Consider the following 18,401-nt stretch of genomic DNA (forward strand, 5'->3'; position numbering starts at 1 on the left):
TGTTGCTATTTCTTGGGCCACACCCGCGGCATATGGAGGTTCCCAGGCTAGGGGTCTAATCAGAGCTGCAGCCACCGGCCTACGCCAGAGCCACAGCAACTCGGGATCCGAGCCGCATCTTCAACCTACACCACAGCTCACGGCAACGCTGGATCGTTAACCCACTGAGCAAGGGCAGGGACCGAACCCGCCACCTCATGGTTCCTAGTCGGATTCGTTAACCACTGCGCCACAACAGGATCTCCACTTTTTAAGTTCTTAATTAGAACCAGATACTCTTTGGTGTACTCCAGAAAGTCAATAAGGAGAGATGAGTTCCTGTCATGGCACGGCAGAAACAAATCTGACTAGGAACCATGAGGTCACAGGTTTGATCCCTGGCCTTGTTCATTGGGTAAGGAACTGGCGTTGCCATGAGCTGTGGTGTAGGTATCAGATTCGGCTTGGATCTGTCGTTGCTATGGCTTTGGCATAGGCTGGCAGCTGTAGCTCTGATTAGACCCCTAGCCTGGGAACCTCCATATGCCATGGGTGTGGCCCTAAAAGGACAAAAAGACAAAAAAAAAAAAGAAAAAAAAGAAAGATGAGGCAAAGCACCACCACGAGTAGAAGTGTGATGTGGCTCCTGGTGTGGTGGGGCTGGTGCAGAATCCACCTTGAGGGCCCCACCAGGGATACAAGAGCCCACCCTGAGCTCTGAGTGTGCAGCCAGGCTTCTGGTGCTTGGTGGAGGGTGGCTCCAGCTTCAGGATTCACCTCATGGCTGACATTACAGTCTGTCTGAGGTACTCTGTGATCAATAGCTAGACTATTTTTAGCCAGAGGTATTTTTACTGTTTCATATACCTCTGAAGAGGTTCATAAATCAGTAATGCAAAATGAAATTTAAATAACTTTATAGAGTTTTGTGCTTGCAATGAGAAGCTGATGTTCAGGTGTTTAAGAACAGAGGAGAGGCATCAATTCTAGATCCCACTCCATTCCTGTGGCAGGTACCTGTGTGGTAGGTGACTTACTGGTCTTACGCCCCAATACTTATCTGGAAAAAGGGGCAAGGAAACCTAAGGATCTTCTAGTCAGTTAAAGATTTTTGACTAGAGATGTAGTTGCAGATTTCATGCATTCAGCAGAAATTTGTGGACCCTGTTGTGTGCTGGGCTCCTCATTAGATGCTGCAGGAATCACAGTGAAGGAGAAGGTGAGGGCCCTGAACCCCCAATTCTGTGGTTGGTGTCTGCTGCAGTGTGCGCTGTGATAGGCTGCAGGGTTTTGAGGGAGAATAGAGCAGGTCACAGGTCACCTACGCATGTGTCCAGCAGGGGAGCCCTGAGGTTAGAGGGACCACTAAGAGTGGGAGCTTGGGAAGGGACTCTGATGGAGGGCAACTTGTGCAGAAGTGAGAATCTGGCTTGGCGACTGAGTGGAGTTCACTGATGCAGGAGCAGGGAGGAGGTGACATGCAGTGATGAGACCTGAGGGGAATGTAAGGCTGCAGGATGGCCATGAAAGCTGGAAATGTAGGGAGACCTGACAAATGGTTTATTGATAGTAGATTACAGTGGGAGATGTGATCAATGTGTTGTCCCTCATTAACAGTGCATAATTCAATGCCAATGTAAAATCGTGAACACCATGGAGCATTAATGTGCATTTCCCTCTGTCTTCACACCTGCTTCTAGAGGGTGTCGTTCACATGTTGGTATGTCTTTGATTTTTCTGAAATTAACCCACCTCAGAAGAAGTCATTGAAGGGGTTCAATCTGTGTTAAAAAAAAAAAAGAAAAAAAAAGAAAAAAAAGAAATATCTATGTTTCAGACCTTATGGCCATCCTATAAATGAATGAGTGCATGAATGAATAAACCTTTTTTTTTTTCTTTTAATAAAACTTGGATTGTGGAGTTCCCATCGTGGCTCAGTGGTTAACGAATCCAACTAGGAACCATGAGGTTGCAGGTTTGATCCCTGGCCTTGCTCAGTGGGTTAAGGATCCAGTGTTGCTGTGAGCTGTGGTATAGGTCGCAGTGGAGGCTTGGATCTGGCATTGCTGTGGCTGTGGCTGTGCCTGGCAGCTACAGCTCTGATAAGACCCCTAGCCTGGGAACCTCCATATGCTGCAGGTACGGCCCTAGAAAAAGACAAAAAGAAAACAAACAAACAAACAAACAAAAAAAAACTTGGATTGTGCCAAAGGGGCTTCTTCACTCAGTGCCTCCTTCCACTGTGTCTGTTTCTAAATGCATGTGAGTCTCGGGATACTGACAGATTTCTAAGTCTGCAGATCATTCAGCATAACAACAAACTTCATGCCTGTTGCTGGTACTTTTTGCTTTAGTATCAGATATTGTTTTTAAAAATAAGCATTTATTTCTTTTTTAAAAAAATAAATAAGTCAAAAACAGGGCTGCAAGCAGCCTAGAATCAGTTCATTTCCCCAGAGCTGGCCTGCACCACACCTAGATTGAATTTCAGGTTTGCTCTTATCTTCTCATCTGGCTTCCAGCTTTCATACTGTATTCTGAGTTACAGGGTTGAGAACTTAAAATAAAATCACACAAGTCTTTTTCTCTGCTGTCTTGTTATTCTTTTTCTTAGCCACATTCTGCTCAGCTTTGTAATTCTGTATTTATCTCACTGTTTGTTTCTTTTAATATCTGGGGAACATAACCGGATCCACCTGCCACTGGTTTTTGTGAAAACCCTGAACTAAGAATGGTTTTTACTTGTTTTAAATGTTTAGAAAAAATTCAAAGGACAGATAATAATTCATGACATAAGAAAAGTATATGAAATTCAAATTTCAGTGTCTATATATAAAATTTTATTGTTACACAGCCTCTGTGGCTCTGTCTCTAGGTAGAATTGAGTAGTTGCAACAGAGACCATATGGCCTGCAGAGCCTAAGGAATTTACTGCCTGGCCCTTTACAGGAACAGCTGGCTGACTCCTGGGTTAGACAGGAAGCTTCATGAGGATAGCCACCGGTTCATGCCTAAGCACTAAGCCTAATACCTGGAAGCATTCAGTCAATGTTTGTTGAGTTACTGAATAATGGAGTAAATAAATGTGTGCACTGTGGCTGCATCGTCCTAGAGTTCTAGTCCATGTTGTCCACCCTCACTGGAGTTCTGAGGTTTCCAATCACTCAGTACACAATATGGCAGCAGTTCTTAAACTTTTGGCCTCACTTCCCCTTACACTCCTAAAAAAAGAAAAACAACCTAAAGACCCCAAGAAGCTTTTCTCTGTGTTGATTTTATATCTCAATATTTACTGTATGAGAAATTAAAACTGAGAAATTTAAAACACCTTATTCATATAAACATAATGACAGTAAATCTATTACTTGTTAACAAAAGTAAAATATTACTGTGAAAAGGAACACCTTTCCCAAAAGCAGTTTATGAGACTGACATGCAGCCTACTGCGCTAAGGAGGCAGGTTCCAAAAACAATTTAGTGGAAAGACTGGTATTGTTTTCTGGGTTTTGCAAATATTTTTAATGTCTGGCTTAATAGGAGGCAGCTGGACCCCGACAGTTCTGCCTTTAATCTGCTGCAAATTTGTTGTTTTGGTTGAAGTAGATGAAGGAAATCCAGTCACACAGATAGGTAGTAGGAAAATGGAGAGGTGTGTTAATAGCCTTTGCAGAGAATTAGTGGATATTCTGCTTTGATACTCTGCCAGAGCTTGACAATTGGTAGTTTCATAAAGGTTAATTGCAGTGTGGAATCTGAAACCACATCAGTGAACATTTCCTTCTTCCCTCCATTGAAATCCATTGGTCTGTCTTGCACTTTGAATGGATGTTTTACTTTTTGGAGTATAATTATTAAAGAAAGTACAAATGCAAAGTAGTTAAATCGCTTTTTCATTCAGGAAATTCACAACATTCCTTGGGAAAATAAGAGGTGTTTCTGGATATTGTTAATCCAGACTGAACAGGATGTGAAGGGGGGGGGGGTTGAAGCTGCACACACATGCTATTTCACAGTTAATTACTGATTTTGTTCTTGTTTTTATCTAATAGAGATACCCAAACACAGTCTCAATGTGATGAACTTCTCCAGCCCTTGTCTCATGTAGCCTTTCCTTTTTTAAATTAAATCATCAGGCATGTTTTAACTGTCTTTTTGTGTGTGTGTGTGTGTCTGAGTTGATGTGAAACATTCATAAACTGAAATTAGGTTGGCATTGGTACCAGGTTGGTTGGAAACAAACGGTATTAATTTATCAGCTTTAGGGCACAAGATAATTTGATGAGGAAGGTTAGAAGAAACTGCATCCTTTTTACAACATGACCTAACACTCCACAATCAACTAGTGGCATTATTGTTTCCAAAAAATGTTATATGGAACTGGTAATAAAACATCACATGATTTAAAAATACAGCCACAGTCATAAGCTATATTACATTCAGATTTGTTTTCTTGCTTTTGAGATGTTAATCCTGTGGGATTAAGCTGTCAAATATTGCTGTCTTATATTCTAAACTGTACAGCCTGAGAGCCCAAGAATAGTAAATATGCACAGAAAATAAAAGGCTAGAAACAGTATACCAGGATGCTGACAGTGGTTACCTCTGGGTGGTGGGATTATGGGTCACTTTTTAATTTCTTCTTTGTGCTTTTTAAAACATTGATTAGAACAAATATTTATTGTATATTATTATGTGTCATGTATTGAGTGGTGTGCTTAGAGCAGAGGACAAAAAAAGCTGTTAGATCTTCCATAGACCAGTTTTTAATTTCCCATATAAATATCAAATATTTCTATAATGAGATAAATATAGTAGATATTATAAACCAAAATGAATTGAAAAAATACAGTGGCTCTTTTTCTATGTTTCTGGTCTTGGTGGGGGAGAGAGTTGTGGGATTTTAGTACCAATTTGGAGAGTATTTCATGAGTCAGTTATCCTAAATATCACCAAAGAGTCTCTGCAATAGGCTTGACTCCAAGTGAACTGAAGCCTTGGTATTGGAAAGAGGAAGAAGTAGGCATTTCCTGGGCTATATTTCCCCTGGCAAAGGTTCTCAACTACAACTGAGAGCCATGACAGGGCTGGATGTGGCACCTGGATGGACCCTCTCACTATTATGCCGCTAGTTAGGGTTTGTGACTTACCTTGGAGGCAGATCAAAGGCAAATGATGACAGAACTTGAAAACTGGCTTGTGTCTGTGGCCTGAGCAGCTTAGAAAGTGCATGTCTTCAATTCAGGGCTCATACAGAAACATCTGGAAATAAACTTGAAACTTAATGACAAAAGAGAACTCCTTTCCGAAAGGACTCATTTCTTGTATGTGAATACTTCTTAGCTACTGAAAGATATTGGAATTATTATGTTTGATGTGGGTAGGAGACTAGCAACAACGGGGCTGGTATGATGAGCAATTTTTGGAGTGAATCATTGTTAGAAACAGTCTCTTTTCTATTTTTATAAATACATAATTCCCAAGGTTTTGCAGAGACGTTTGACTCTGTAGGAAGTGTCAGAAAAGCTTCAGTATGGACAAGTGTGATATAACATATATATCTGTGTGTGTGTGTGTGTGTATGTATGTGTGTATATATATATATTTTTCCTTTTTAGGGCTGCACCCACAGCCTATGGAGGTTCCCAGGCTAGGGGCTGAATCAGAGTTGTAGCCGCTGGCCTACGCCACAGCTACAGCAATTCCAGATCCAAGCCTCTTCTGCGACCTATACCACAGCTCACAGCAACACCGGATCCTTAACCCACTGACCAAGGCCAGGGATTAAACCTGCGTCCTCATGGATGCTAGTTAGATTTGTTTCTGCTGAGCCACGATGGGAACTCCAAGTATGATGTAATATATTTTTGAGAGAAAAAGCATGACTAGTTGTAAAAGTGGCTAGCTCTGATTAGCTGTACAAAATAAAGGATGTGGAAGCCACCACCAACTATTTTGCAAAGACCTTCTGTGGAATTGTGACTTCCCTGAGATGGACATCCCTAAAGTTCTACTATCAAGAAATTATGGAGCTCAGCAGAAAATAAAAATCAAGTGGAGGTTGAGAAGATGGCAGAAAAGGCAATGAATTTAATCGACTATCTAGAACAATTGCATGAGTTTAGATTTAAAAAATAGGATTTGTTAATCTGAAGTGAAAGAGGTTTAGGAGAACAATGAATCAGAATCCTTAGAATCTTGGTTCTGTGTGGATAGACCATGGCCAGAAAAATGAGGGACCCCTTCTTGAAGGTTGAGAATGAGTTCAAAGACACATAAAAGAAGTAGTACGTCTAGTAGGTAGTGAAATTATGGAATTCATTATCTCCAATGGGTGTGGCAGAACATACAATGGGGATGGCCCAAAGGCTCTTCATGATTTCCTATTAAGTGTGGTAAATCAAGTGAGAGAATTGTGATACTGTATACCTGTTGGTAGTTCTTATTGGTGTGTGTCTATATGTATGTGTGTTTGTAGAAAGGTTTGTAAGGGTGGTTCCCAGAATGCACATGGTGATAGTCGTAGGATAATGGGTTTCAGGTGATATTTTCATTCTATTTTTAATGTGTTTGAATTTTTTAATAAGGAACTTATTTAGTTATAATTCAGGAAATAACATTGCATTAGAAATAAAGAGATAAAAATAGAACGTAGTTACTAAAATTTTTATGAATTTGCCAACCATGATGAATTACATAGGTAAAGGTGTTTTGCTCAACCTTTTAGCGAAGGGCAGTCTACACATTGCTTCTTCTATGTCAGCTAAAATAGTTTCCCCAGCAGACCTTGGATCTACTTCAAGATGACATTCCTTACATTGTTTCATTCTTAGCTCAAAAATACACTGTTGGACAAAGTGACTCCTTTTATATGCTTTGGTGCTCACTGTGGCCTCTTGCTTCCATACTTCCCTCCCTGTAGCATTTTCTTCCACAACAGCCAGACTTAAAATAAGTCAGAACTTTTCTCAAAAGGAGCCAGTGGTTTCCCACCTCATTTATAATAAAATCGGAGTCATCACAGTGACCTGTGATCTATGAGGCCCTACCTGGCCCCCTGCTCCAGCTCTTGCTCCCCTTTTCCGACTCTGCTCTGCCTTGCAGGCCTTCTTGCTGTACCTCAGTCCTTTCTGCATGTTACCGTTGGGGACCTGGTTTGCTCCTCCCTTCCTGATACCTGTTCAGATGCTGCCCCATCCAGGTTGTCTGGACTTTGTTTTCTATAGTATCACTTACCCTTTCCCTTCCTCTGTTACTCTCTGTCCCTTGTACCCTGTTTCTGTTTTCTCCTTAGCATTTATCTCCACCTGACATATACATTTATTTGTATATTTTACAGTGACTGTGTTCTTTTACTAAAATGTGATCCCTAAATGTAAACACTAAAATGTAAGTTTATCTCTTTCATCATGGCTGTGGCCATGCTGCCTAGGGCAGTACCTGACACATAGTAGGCAGTCAATAAATATGTGTTGAATAAATGAATTCCTGTCTCACTTGCCCATATTGTGTTCTGACATGTTTGCCTTGCAGAGAAGTGGTGACATTCAACCATTTCCTTGAAGCAGCTGCTGAGAAGGAGGTTCAAGGGAAGGCTCGGCTCCAGGACTTTATTGAGAACCTGCTGCACCGGGTGGAGATGGCAGAAAAGCAGTTGGAGTACTATCATGGCCAGCACGCTGCTGGCCTCCACTGGGACACCAGTGAGCACGGGGTAAGCATGCAGATCAAGCGCCAGGTGTGAGGGTGCCAGGTGTGTGAGGTGGGGGGCAAGGGCAGAAGAAAGGGGAGTTGGGGAGTGATTTGTGAGAACTTTTTGGCAGCAGCTAGAAGCATTCCCCTGGCCACGTGTTGTGGAAATGATACAGATGAGTCCAAGACACCTGGAAGGAAGTGAAATCCTGGAGGCACGGTCGCCAGTTCTTTACCCTCCACCTCCATTCCAAGCTGAGTTGGTAGGAATATTTTAATATTGTAGAATAACAGTTTTGAAGTATCCAAAGAAATCATGTGTCCCAACCTTGGTGTCAAGTAGATCGGAAGTTATTATTCCTGTTTTGGAGCTCTTCAAGGAATCTTCTGAAAACTTTCATGCTTCTTAGCAAGATTTAACCACATAATTTTTTTTCCTTAATAGGAAGTAAATCACTGTTTGAGAGTAGCTATAGGTGAAACATTCTTTAAGTAGATTTTCAAAAAAGACAAAAATTGACAGGTGATAATCTGTAACAAATTTTTGTATGCAATTTTACATGCAGTTGTAGGGACTTTAAAACCCCCACAGCCCATGAGAACCCTAGATATGGATTGAAGGTCCAGACTCTCCTCAGTGGCTTCATCAGGATTCTCTTTGAAGGGAGTGGGAGGGGAGGTTACAAATAACCACATTCTAGGAGACGGAGGGTGGCCCTCTATACTATCCTTGAAGTATAAACAACAAAACCAAAGAATGGATTTTTGAAAACCTAAAATTTTTTGTTTATAACATTTTCATTATCAATTGAACTTTATTTATGCTTATTTCCCTCCCAGAAGATTTAAAAATGATTCTTTTACTTCTCCCCTAATGGACTATGTATCTAAGGAAAAGAAAAATAGGAAACATTTATGGCAAGCAAAGGATTAGTAACGTTGCTATTGGTTGATGGAAAAGTTTATGTCAAGCAGTCTGGAAGCCAAGATTAACAGGAAACATGATTAAGTAATCAAAAAAAGGAGTGGAATGAAAGACAGATGGATAAAAGAAAGAAGACTGGAGGGAGTGAGACAGACAGCAGGAAGGAACAGAGACAAGGAGGAAGGAGAGAAATGAAGAAATCCTACATAGTGCTGGCTGCAGTAGTGTACACTCAGCCTTAGAACAGTACAGTTATGCAAGCTCTAGAACTTCCCAGTCAGGAACAAAGTAGACCGGAAGGAAATAAATTTATTGCTGTGGGGTTTCAGTGACTGTCATCAAAGCAGTTTCATCTACCTGACGTATTTATTATTTTCTTATTGCATGTCTGTGGCCTCTTGAATAGGAACCTTTGTTCCCCTTCTCGATTCTCCTGTCACCTCTTTGGGAAACTGCCTGAGTCCAGTCATAACTAACTGGCCGGGGGCACTCTCTCAGCCCTTTCCTGCCTCCTGTGTCCATCTGACTGTCTCTCAAGAGGTGGCTGTGGTGTGAGGTCATGGAACCCAGAAGTGAGGTGTGAAGGCCTGGCTTCTGGATCATTCTCACCCTGCTTCTGACTGGGTGGACAGTTTGTCTTCCTGGGCCTGTTCTTTCTTCCATAAAATAAAGCAGTTGGACTAGATGCCTCTTAAATTCTCTAACTATCACCTGACTTTGGTGGTTAAGAATTCTAAAATTAAAGTGTAACTATAATATTTTCAGTATTTAGACTTATAAGTAACCCAAAGCTAAGAAATGTGTAAATTTTTACTATACCAAGTTCAGAAGTTCGTAAAGAGAAAATAATGGAAGGCAAGGAGAAGGAAAGGAGGCCCATTAGTTTGCACCTTTATTTATATTTCTGTGCTCATTTCCTCTGCTTGCTATACTTTTCTAGCTTGGAAACTGAACACTTTTTTTTAAAAACACACCCATGGCATATGGAAATTCTTGGGCCAGGGACTGAATCTGAGCCACACTTGTGGCAGTGCTGGATCCTTCAACCCACTGGTCCTGGCCAGGGACCAAACCTACACCTCAGCAGCAACCTGAGCCTCTGCAGTTGGATTCCCAACCCACTGTGCCACAGAGAGAACACTCTGAAAACCTTTTAAAAGATAGTCTATCATTACCTCTCATCCTGCAGTATCATGTGATCAAAAGTTGAGCAGCTTCTTAGCTCTTCTAGTCAGATGTATAGATACAGAATTACATATAACATATATATGCACACATATACATGTAAGTACATGTGTATACATACACATATGTATACACATATGTACATACAAATATGGGTAGGAAATTTACTCAATAAATACCTATGTTTATGTTCTTTATGTCCCAGACATGGCATCCTCTTCAGATTTGATCTATACGGGGAAGAACTGAGTAAATCAAATAAAATAAAGCACAGTTAAGACTGTAACAGGGAATTTAGGAGGGAAAGCTGTCTGTGAGTAGGGTACGATCAGGCTGTAGTAAGGTGAGCTGACTTTTGGCAGCAGGACACATCACCCAGAGATGACCAAGAATGAGATGTTTGATTTCTAAAAGGATGGGCAGGTGTGGTTTTTCCTGTTTTCATTATAGTCCTTTAAACTCTAGACCATAATGTGCCACATTATGAGACAGTCTACAGACCTAAGACTATTTCTCCTTTTTACTTAATCTATTTCATAACAAACATATTAACCATGGCTTTGGTGTAACTGAAGTACTCAGTCTTGGAGTTCCTGTAGTGGTGCAGCAAAAACAAATCTTACTAGTATCCATGAGGATGCAGGTTCCATCCCTGGCCTTGCTCAGTGGGTCAGGGACCCAGCATTACCATAATCTGTGGTGTAGGTTGCAGATGTGGCCAGATCCTAAGTTGCTGTGGCTGTGGTGTAGGCTGGCAGTTGTAGCTCCGATTCAACCCTTAGCCTGGGAAACTCCATATGCCGTGGGTGCGCCCCCCCCCCCCCCCGCCAACCAAAAAAAACCCCCCAAAATAAAAAAATAAAGTACTCAGTCTGGCCTCTCTGAGCATCTATGGTTATAGATACACAGAAGATCTTAGATGCTTTTAGCAGGAAAAGCTTTGAAACATATCTTTAGTAACCTCTTTGGCTCACCTAAGCAAAGCTGAACAACACCAAGAAGCCTAGGCCTTAGGAGCCTCAGCCCCTCCCAGGAGAGCTCCTTGCCCCAGGCACACCCCCCACCCTCCCCCCCTCCCCCTTCCTAAATGACTCCACAGCTCTGCTTCCTCCTCCTGAACAGTGGGGAACAGTGGGGAGCGCTGCCCCTGAGCCTGGCTGCTCCATAGAACCGGCACAGCCGCTTCTCTGCTTCTCTTCCCTCCCCCAGAGCTTCCATCCCTCCCTCCTCTTCCCTCTTTTTCCCATTATCACCTCCGGAGAGTAGTGACATTTCTAGATTGATGTGTGAGTTGCTTATTTCCGAGATGTCTTCTAGCTTTAAGGTTCTTTTGTGTTCTAGAAGAATTTCCTTCCCCCTTACATTTATGCCTTTTCTGAAATAATGTTTTGGCGTCTGTATCTTTCCCTTAATTCCCTTGTGTGTATGTTCTTTTTCACCTGGCTGATCTATAAAAATGTAATATGCTTAACTCAGATAATTTGTTTGTGTCCTCTGAAACATGCTGTCAAATTAGATACAAAGTGACCTAATATCCCATCTGCCAAAATCACTCACAGAACTGCTCAAATGGAAGGTCATGAAACAGCTTGGATAATGGTATTTTAAACATTGCGTTTATTTCCTGCAGGTTGCTAAATTAGGACTAGCAGTAATTCATTTAACATACTTATTGAGGATGCTGTGATTCCTGGGTGCTGAGGAAAGTGCTGTGAATGAGATGGATGAGGTCCCTGGTCTCAGGAGGGGCACATGATAAGCAAACACATAACAAAGATAATCTTGTATAGTGATAACTGCTATAAAAAATAAGATGATGTATTTGAGATGGTCACTTCAACTTTAGTGAAAAGATTTCAGGAAAAGCCTTGCTGCGGTGGCAACATTTGCACTGTGACCTGAATAAAAAGAAGGAGGCAGCTCTGAAATTTGGAGGTGGAACATTCTAGGCAAAGAAATAGAAATACAGCTGCTTCGGGAGGGAACAAGCTTGGCATGTTTGAGTGGAGAGTAAGTCAGTGAGGTAGAAAGGAGCCAGATCATGCTGGGGCTTCTAGGTCACATAAGGAGTTGGGATATATTCCATTGCACATGGGGAGGCCATTTAAGTAGGCAACCTGTGTTTTAGCAAAACTGCTCTGCTGCTCTGGAGGGATGCCGGATGAGAGACAGGTTAGTTAGAAGGCTATGTTGTGGCAGGTGAGAGGGGACAGCAGCTTAGAGCCAAAGTATAGAGACGTGAAGGGCAGAGGATACATTCATGGAGTAGAATTGACAAGACCAGCTGGCCTTGCTGAAGGTTTAGATTTAGGTGGCAAGGGAAAGTGAAGAATCAAAATGAATCCAAGGTTTTGGCCTAAATACTTGGGTGTATACAGAAGGGAAGCTGGAGGAGGACTAGGTGTCCAGTTTCCCAAAACCTATAATAATCTGAGGCATCATATTTGTATCTTAGAAGTACTCAGGGGAGTTCCCATCATGGCACAGTGGAAACAAATCCGACTAGGAATCATGGGGTTTTGGGTTCAATCCCTGGACTTGCTCAAGGATTCCGCGTTGCCATGAGCTGTGGTGTAGGTTGCAGACGTGGCTTGGATCTGGCCTTGCTGTGGCTCTGGCGTAGGCCGGCGGCTACAGCTCCGATTGGATGCCTAGCCTGGGAACCTCCATATGCCACGGGAGCGGCCCTAGAAAGATAAGAAAAGAAAAAAAAAAGACAAAAAAAAAGAAGTACTTAGATTGGATCTCAGTGTGAGCTTATTTATATTTTACCAACATGAAACCTCGACCGAGGACTCTTTTGATCCCCATCTTCATAAGGCAAAGTAGTTGGACTAGGAGAAAATGAAGGTAGGTAGATGGGGCCTGCGTAGGAAGTTTCCATCTACCTCAGACTGTGGAGGCCAGAAGGAACAGTGGCCTCTTGTGTTCACAGGGCGGAGAGTATACGAAATGCTTTGGTACCTGTGACAATGGCCCTGCCTCCACCCCCCACCTCCTAATCTATGGGATCACTGTTGGCTTTTTCCCCTGGTGAGGGAAGCATGCACGCATGCACACACACACACTCACGTATTTGCATAAAATTCCAAAGGGAATTTTGTACCTATATGCAACAAGTCATCATACTATATGCTTATATACATACATAAAGTTGAAAACATTTTGTTATGCCTCAATAGTAGTAATTTTTTTCAAGTAGGAAAGTTTTTAAAGGAAGAAAACCCCCTAGAAGTTTTCTATAATTTACACATACACTAAAATCCATTCAAGGAGCCCAGCTGATGGGGGGCGAGGAGGACTGGGGCGGGGGTGGGGGTGAGGGAGAGAGGATGGAAATGCTGATACCTTCAGGGTTCCCAGAAGCTGCCAGTCTGGTGTTTGCCTGCACCATCTGTTCCCCCTTCTTTGTGTATCACAAGACCTCACGACCCCATGCAAGGAAGGGGACTTTTTCTGTTTGCATTTACTGAACTCATGCCAAACGCAGCTAGCGTGGACAGGGTTAGCTGTAATGCCGACTTTCAATTGTGTCCCAGGGCAGAGGGCAGGAATCCGAGCCTCCTTGGGCACACGGCCCTCAGAGATCAGTTTAAGAACCTTTGTGATTTGTTCCTGACTAAAGCTGAAGCTGCACAAGAACTGGAGGAAGGTCCTTTTATGCTGAGCTTGGGTTTTTAAGAGATCTGAGTATAGTAGGGATGCATGTCTTAGCTGCACTGGACCAAGATGGCCTTTTCTCCACATTCTCTTTGTCATTCTCTTCTTCTGTCAGTCTGCCTGCTGACAAGACACCACCTCTTTTAGTGACGGCTGCATGAGGGAGGTTGGGAATTTACTGGGCTTGCCTATAAAGTGGTGACATCTGGATCACAAAGTGATCATTATCAATTTATTCTGCAAATGATATTCTGAGCCCAGCCACAAAAGTGCATGCAGATATTTTATTGAGAGTGGAAAATAATCTCAGTGATAGATGGCCTCAGGACAGTTGTGGAGTTGGTCTTCATATGCTCTCATTTTAGAAATGATGTATTTCAGGCAATAAACATTCTATGCCAATTTTCCCCTTAGTTGATACACTGTGATCATACACAGCTGTAGTAAATTTGCTGCAAATACAGCCTGACTCAATCAAGAAATAATGGCACATCATTCCAGTTTTTAAAAACATGTCTCTTCAAATGTTGCTCTCTTGAGGGGCTCTTTGACTTTTTGAAATTTTTGAGATCGGCTGATACTGGCTTTTTGGAACTCTCAGAACAGGGAGCCACAAAGGCTTCCTGAGTAAGTAGAGGCTGATCACAAGACATTCTTGTTCACTGCTGTGATGGATGGTATTATGGGCAGTGCTCCAGACTTCCTTAATGGGAATACAGTTTCTTAAAAACATAAGCAAGGAGGATTTTAAAAACCAAATCCACTGTTTAAGTGAAGTAATGTTTTGTTTGTTTTCCTTCAGCTCACAGATATCGCCTCAAATAGGAAACCCAAATGCCTGTATGTATATTTTTTTTATACTTGGGCCATTTAATAATGTTTGCATAATATGTTTTCCTGTTGCACTTTATATGATATCTATAATATAAATGGATTTGAGAGTTTCAGGTGAAAAATGTACCTGCTTATGTACCTAATTTTCTAAAATGTGGATGTGACTTTTAACTATGCTAATAGCCTGTGAGTAGTATATGGCAATATGGTAGTATTCCAGGAATCTTTTTGAAGTATTACATAGTATAACTTTCCCTTATTGTGGTAGAATGTAGCCATAATGCTCTATAGTACTATTAATGTAATGTGCACACTAATACATAATATATATAAATTTATACCATCAATCATATGCCTTATGACAGATCTACTGCAGATTTGTCTGAATCCCCCAGCAGTCACTTAAAGAGTCAAGAGATAATGGTTCTGGTCCCATCTTTTCCACAGACCCTGGAGAGTCACTTAAGTTTTCTATGCCTCAGTTTTTATCACTGAGAAATAGGATTAGTAATATTCCCTGAGAATTTAGTGTCATGAGATCATTTCATGAAGGCCATAGAAATTTTTGGAAGAAAAATATCAAGATATATGATTTGTTTTATTGGCAGCATTACTGCCACCTTTGCATGCAGGAATGATTGTGCCATGAGTAGCTTTTATTCTTTTAAGGATCTAAAGAAATCTTTCTTTCTGCTCACCTCCCTCCTGTCCTACCATCTGTAGAAGCCGAGGGCACCCACATTCTATGTGTAACCACCCTGATCTCAAGATCCATTTCCATCCAAAGGGAAGGAGCTACCTGAAAAAAGCCAAGGATGACAGAGCCAGCATGCAGCCTGCCAAGTGCATGCACGAACAGGCCGAGTCCCCAAGAGATCTCTGCAGACCAGCAAAGAAAGGGGAGCCTCTTGGGTTTGGCCGGAAGGGCAACATCAGGCCCAAAATGGCCAAAAAAAAGCCAACAGCAATTGTGAACATCATCTAAAAGGGTGGGTGACTCTGGAACACCATCACAGGGCTTTGGGAATACTGTTCTAGAGGCCATCAATAATGTCCTTTTGGGAGTTTCCTGGTATACAGCAGGTTAAGGATCTGGCGTTGTTACTGCTGAGGCTCTGATCACTGTCGTGGCATGGGTTCAGTCCTTGACCTGGGAATTTCCCATGCTGCGGCCAAAAAAGGAAAAAAAGAAAAAAAAATAGCTGGAAAAAAATAATAATGCCTTTTGGACACATCCCATCATAAAACATATTTCATATCCATATAAAAGCACCTGGATTAACTATAATTAAAAAACAAGAATCCTGGTGAACCAGAATATTTTATAAGGCCCTTTTGGAAGAAAGAGGCAAATTACAGGAGGAATTTTAAAAAACGAAAGCAATCTTAAACTTTTAGTAAAATGAAGCTCCAGCATCTAAAATAATTAGCTCAGTCTCCAGTAGTATCCACATCTAGGGTTCTGTGCAGTGGTCATTAATTCTCAGCCCCAAGGTCACCCAAGATGTCAGGCACTAGGGGAAAATGCACCTGCGCCCACTGCTTTCTGAATTGTGTGGCAAGGAATGGGAATGTAAAGTTCTGTTAATATCAGTGAAATAAAAACATTTTTGTTTGCTTTTAATTTTACCTCAATTAACTTGGGAGCCTCCAAAATAAGGCTTCTTGTTTCTCGGAGTATCCTGGTTAGGAAGATTTCAGTGTTTGGGTTGCTTCAGGGACTCCTTTTGATGGACTATATTCCAGTTTATTTGAGTAAGGTTTTTTGTTTCCCTGGATGCATGTTTATCCCGATTTGGGTGCGCCTCCACTCTCTTCTTTGGCTGAGTGTTCTCCACCCTAAGACCAGCTGCTAGCCTCTATCTTAATAGCTGCTTCTACTACTGTGGCTGGAGAGGACAGTAAAACCCTTTTGATCAGCAGCCATCATCTTTTCAGGGTCTGAACAGTTGGATACCAGTGGATTGCACATTTAGTGCCTGTGAGCCATCCCGGAGACTGCAGATGTTACTCAGCCCTTTCCTAAGACCTGCCTCCTGGGGAGTGTCAGCAGCCTCTCTGTTAGCTGTCCTATAGATAATAGACTATATTCTCCTGGCTGGGCTGGGCCTAACTTTTCCATCTCCTGCTGCTTTTGTGTCCTTTCAACAAAAACTTCTGTTCTTACCTTTCAAGCAAGTATATGAGGTATTTGTTGTAGGCAGCCTTCTAAAGTAATTTCTGAAATGAATAATGCATGTGGGATCCAGAATCTGAGGCTGTCCTCCCTCGCTGCCTCCCTAAATGGCCTTTGTTTCTTTAAAGAACCATCTGCTGCAAACCTCCTGCTTTACAGTTTTACTCATGAATGAATTTTCATGTTACTTTTTTTTTTAATTTAGCAATATCATCGGATTTCCTGCACAGTTTACAGTGCTGACATTCTTATGGAAACAAGAGTAATTACATCCACAAATATATACATATATATAATATATGAAATATATATGTCAAGTATTTAATAATTATTTTAAAATATCCATGAAAAAGGTGTGTGTTTGTAGTGGGTGATTTTTAAACTATATATGTTCATGTAAATTGATTTTAAAAACTAAAGCTATAACCTAATTAACATTAGTAGAATTATGATTGTTATTGCAATAAGCATCAGATTAGCAGTGCATTAAAAATAGGTAACAAAACAAATACTTACAATGCCAGTAAATTGAAAAGTGTAATGTATATTATACAAATATTTTGAACCTATCATAGTGAAAATGTTGATTTCTGAGTCTTTACTTTGCCTTTTGGCTCATGGCAGTGGGCCATTCACATGGTGTATAGGTAACTATCAAGGGGGTAAAAACTGCTGTGAATATCACTATTTAGGCTAACACTGTAAAAACTGTAATGTTACAATAATTATTTATTTGGAGAATTAACATTCTCTAAGGTTATTTATTATTAGTGTTTATACCATGATTGCACTTTAACCTTTTACGTACTAAAAAATTGACTCGTTCGTTGTATTGCATGCTCTTGGCCCCATGATGTGTGTGTGCAATGACAACAGTTTGTTTTTAAAGGTTGTATGAGCCAGATTTTCCCCCCATTTTATTTAAGGTAACTTACATTATCAGTTTTCGTTTAATATGCCTAGAGAGTATGACAGCTCTGTTTGACAGTGATACCCAGTGCTCTTCAGAAAGCACCATAATGTCATATCTACTCTATGTACATTACACAACACAAATGATTTTAAGGTTTATTATATTTAAAAATTCTTTTTAAAGTTCTAAGTAAATTTTGACCCTTATATAACAAGATGCATTATGTATGTTGTGCTTCCTTAGAGACATAAATTTGCTTTTTTATGGAGGCAATTCATTCATTCTAAGGGATCTCCCACTTTCATGCCATGGCCTAAGCCTTGAGCTGTATCCCACTTGGGTCTCATTTTTAAATATATTCTTTGTCCTAATAAGCAGTCAACCTTAGAGTTGCTTTTTTGAAGAAATCACCAAAGTTTCTAGGAAAACATGTTCAAGTTTTAACTGAAGAATGGATCTAGCTTTATTACTTGTTTTGTAATGAAGAAGTCTTTATTTCAACTCTTCTCTCATTCTCTTTTGTCAAACCAGGTTGTAGATTCTTAACTGAAAAGTTCAGATTACTTAGATACTGTTTTCCCGTATTCTGCAGGGTCAGTCAGTTGTATGGAAGTTGGAATATTCTGTTCCCAGAATTTAAGAAAAGTTTTTAGATTATGAAATATTATAATAATAAAGCTCTATTTCTGACTAATGCGTTGGTATGTTTTGTCTACTTGAAGTCTTTCTGGAGAACCAAGTATGCTGGTCCATTAACTGAACAAAATGGTTCTTCATGAATAAGCTGTTCATTGTACATAGAGACACTGTGATCTTGTACCTCTATGTTTTCTTGAGAACTTAGCTTGATCGTTTCTGTTTATCACAATGCCTCTAGTTAAAGGTTCCTTGTACATATGTTCACACTGAGAAGTCCTCATTAAAAGCTCATTTGGAACTTTTCTCCCATCTTTCTCCACAACTATGAGTAATTTTCCTACACTGTATTTTTAAACTTGTCAACTCTTAACAAAACCCATGAACAGATTTCACAGTATATA

The 18,401-nt window shown here is 40.9% G+C and overlaps 1 protein-coding gene across 3 annotated transcripts in view; it reads left to right on the top strand.

Moving 5' to 3' along the window:
- Positions 1-18,401, top strand: part of ZNF365 (zinc finger protein 365) — a 30,837-nt gene that overhangs the window by 8,942 nt on the left and 3,494 nt on the right. Inside the window, exons 3-5 of one of the 3 annotated variants that reach the window (XM_047761632.1) lie at positions 7,510-7,690; positions 14,241-14,278; positions 14,996-17,350. In XM_047761632.1, the coding sequence (XP_047617588.1) occupies positions 7,510-7,690; positions 14,241-14,278; positions 14,996-15,257 (481 nt within the window). In that variant the 3' untranslated portion in view covers positions 15,258-17,350. Of the gene's footprint in view, positions 1-7,509; positions 7,691-14,240; positions 14,279-14,995; positions 17,351-18,401 lie in introns of those variants that run through there. The other 2 variants (XM_047761633.1, XM_047761631.1) reach the window with 2 other exon arrangements.

This window comes from Phacochoerus africanus, chromosome 15 (assembly GCF_016906955.1).
Source record: "Phacochoerus africanus isolate WHEZ1 chromosome 15, ROS_Pafr_v1, whole genome shotgun sequence".
NCBI classification, from domain to species: Eukaryota; Metazoa; Chordata; class Mammalia; order Artiodactyla; family Suidae; genus Phacochoerus; species Phacochoerus africanus.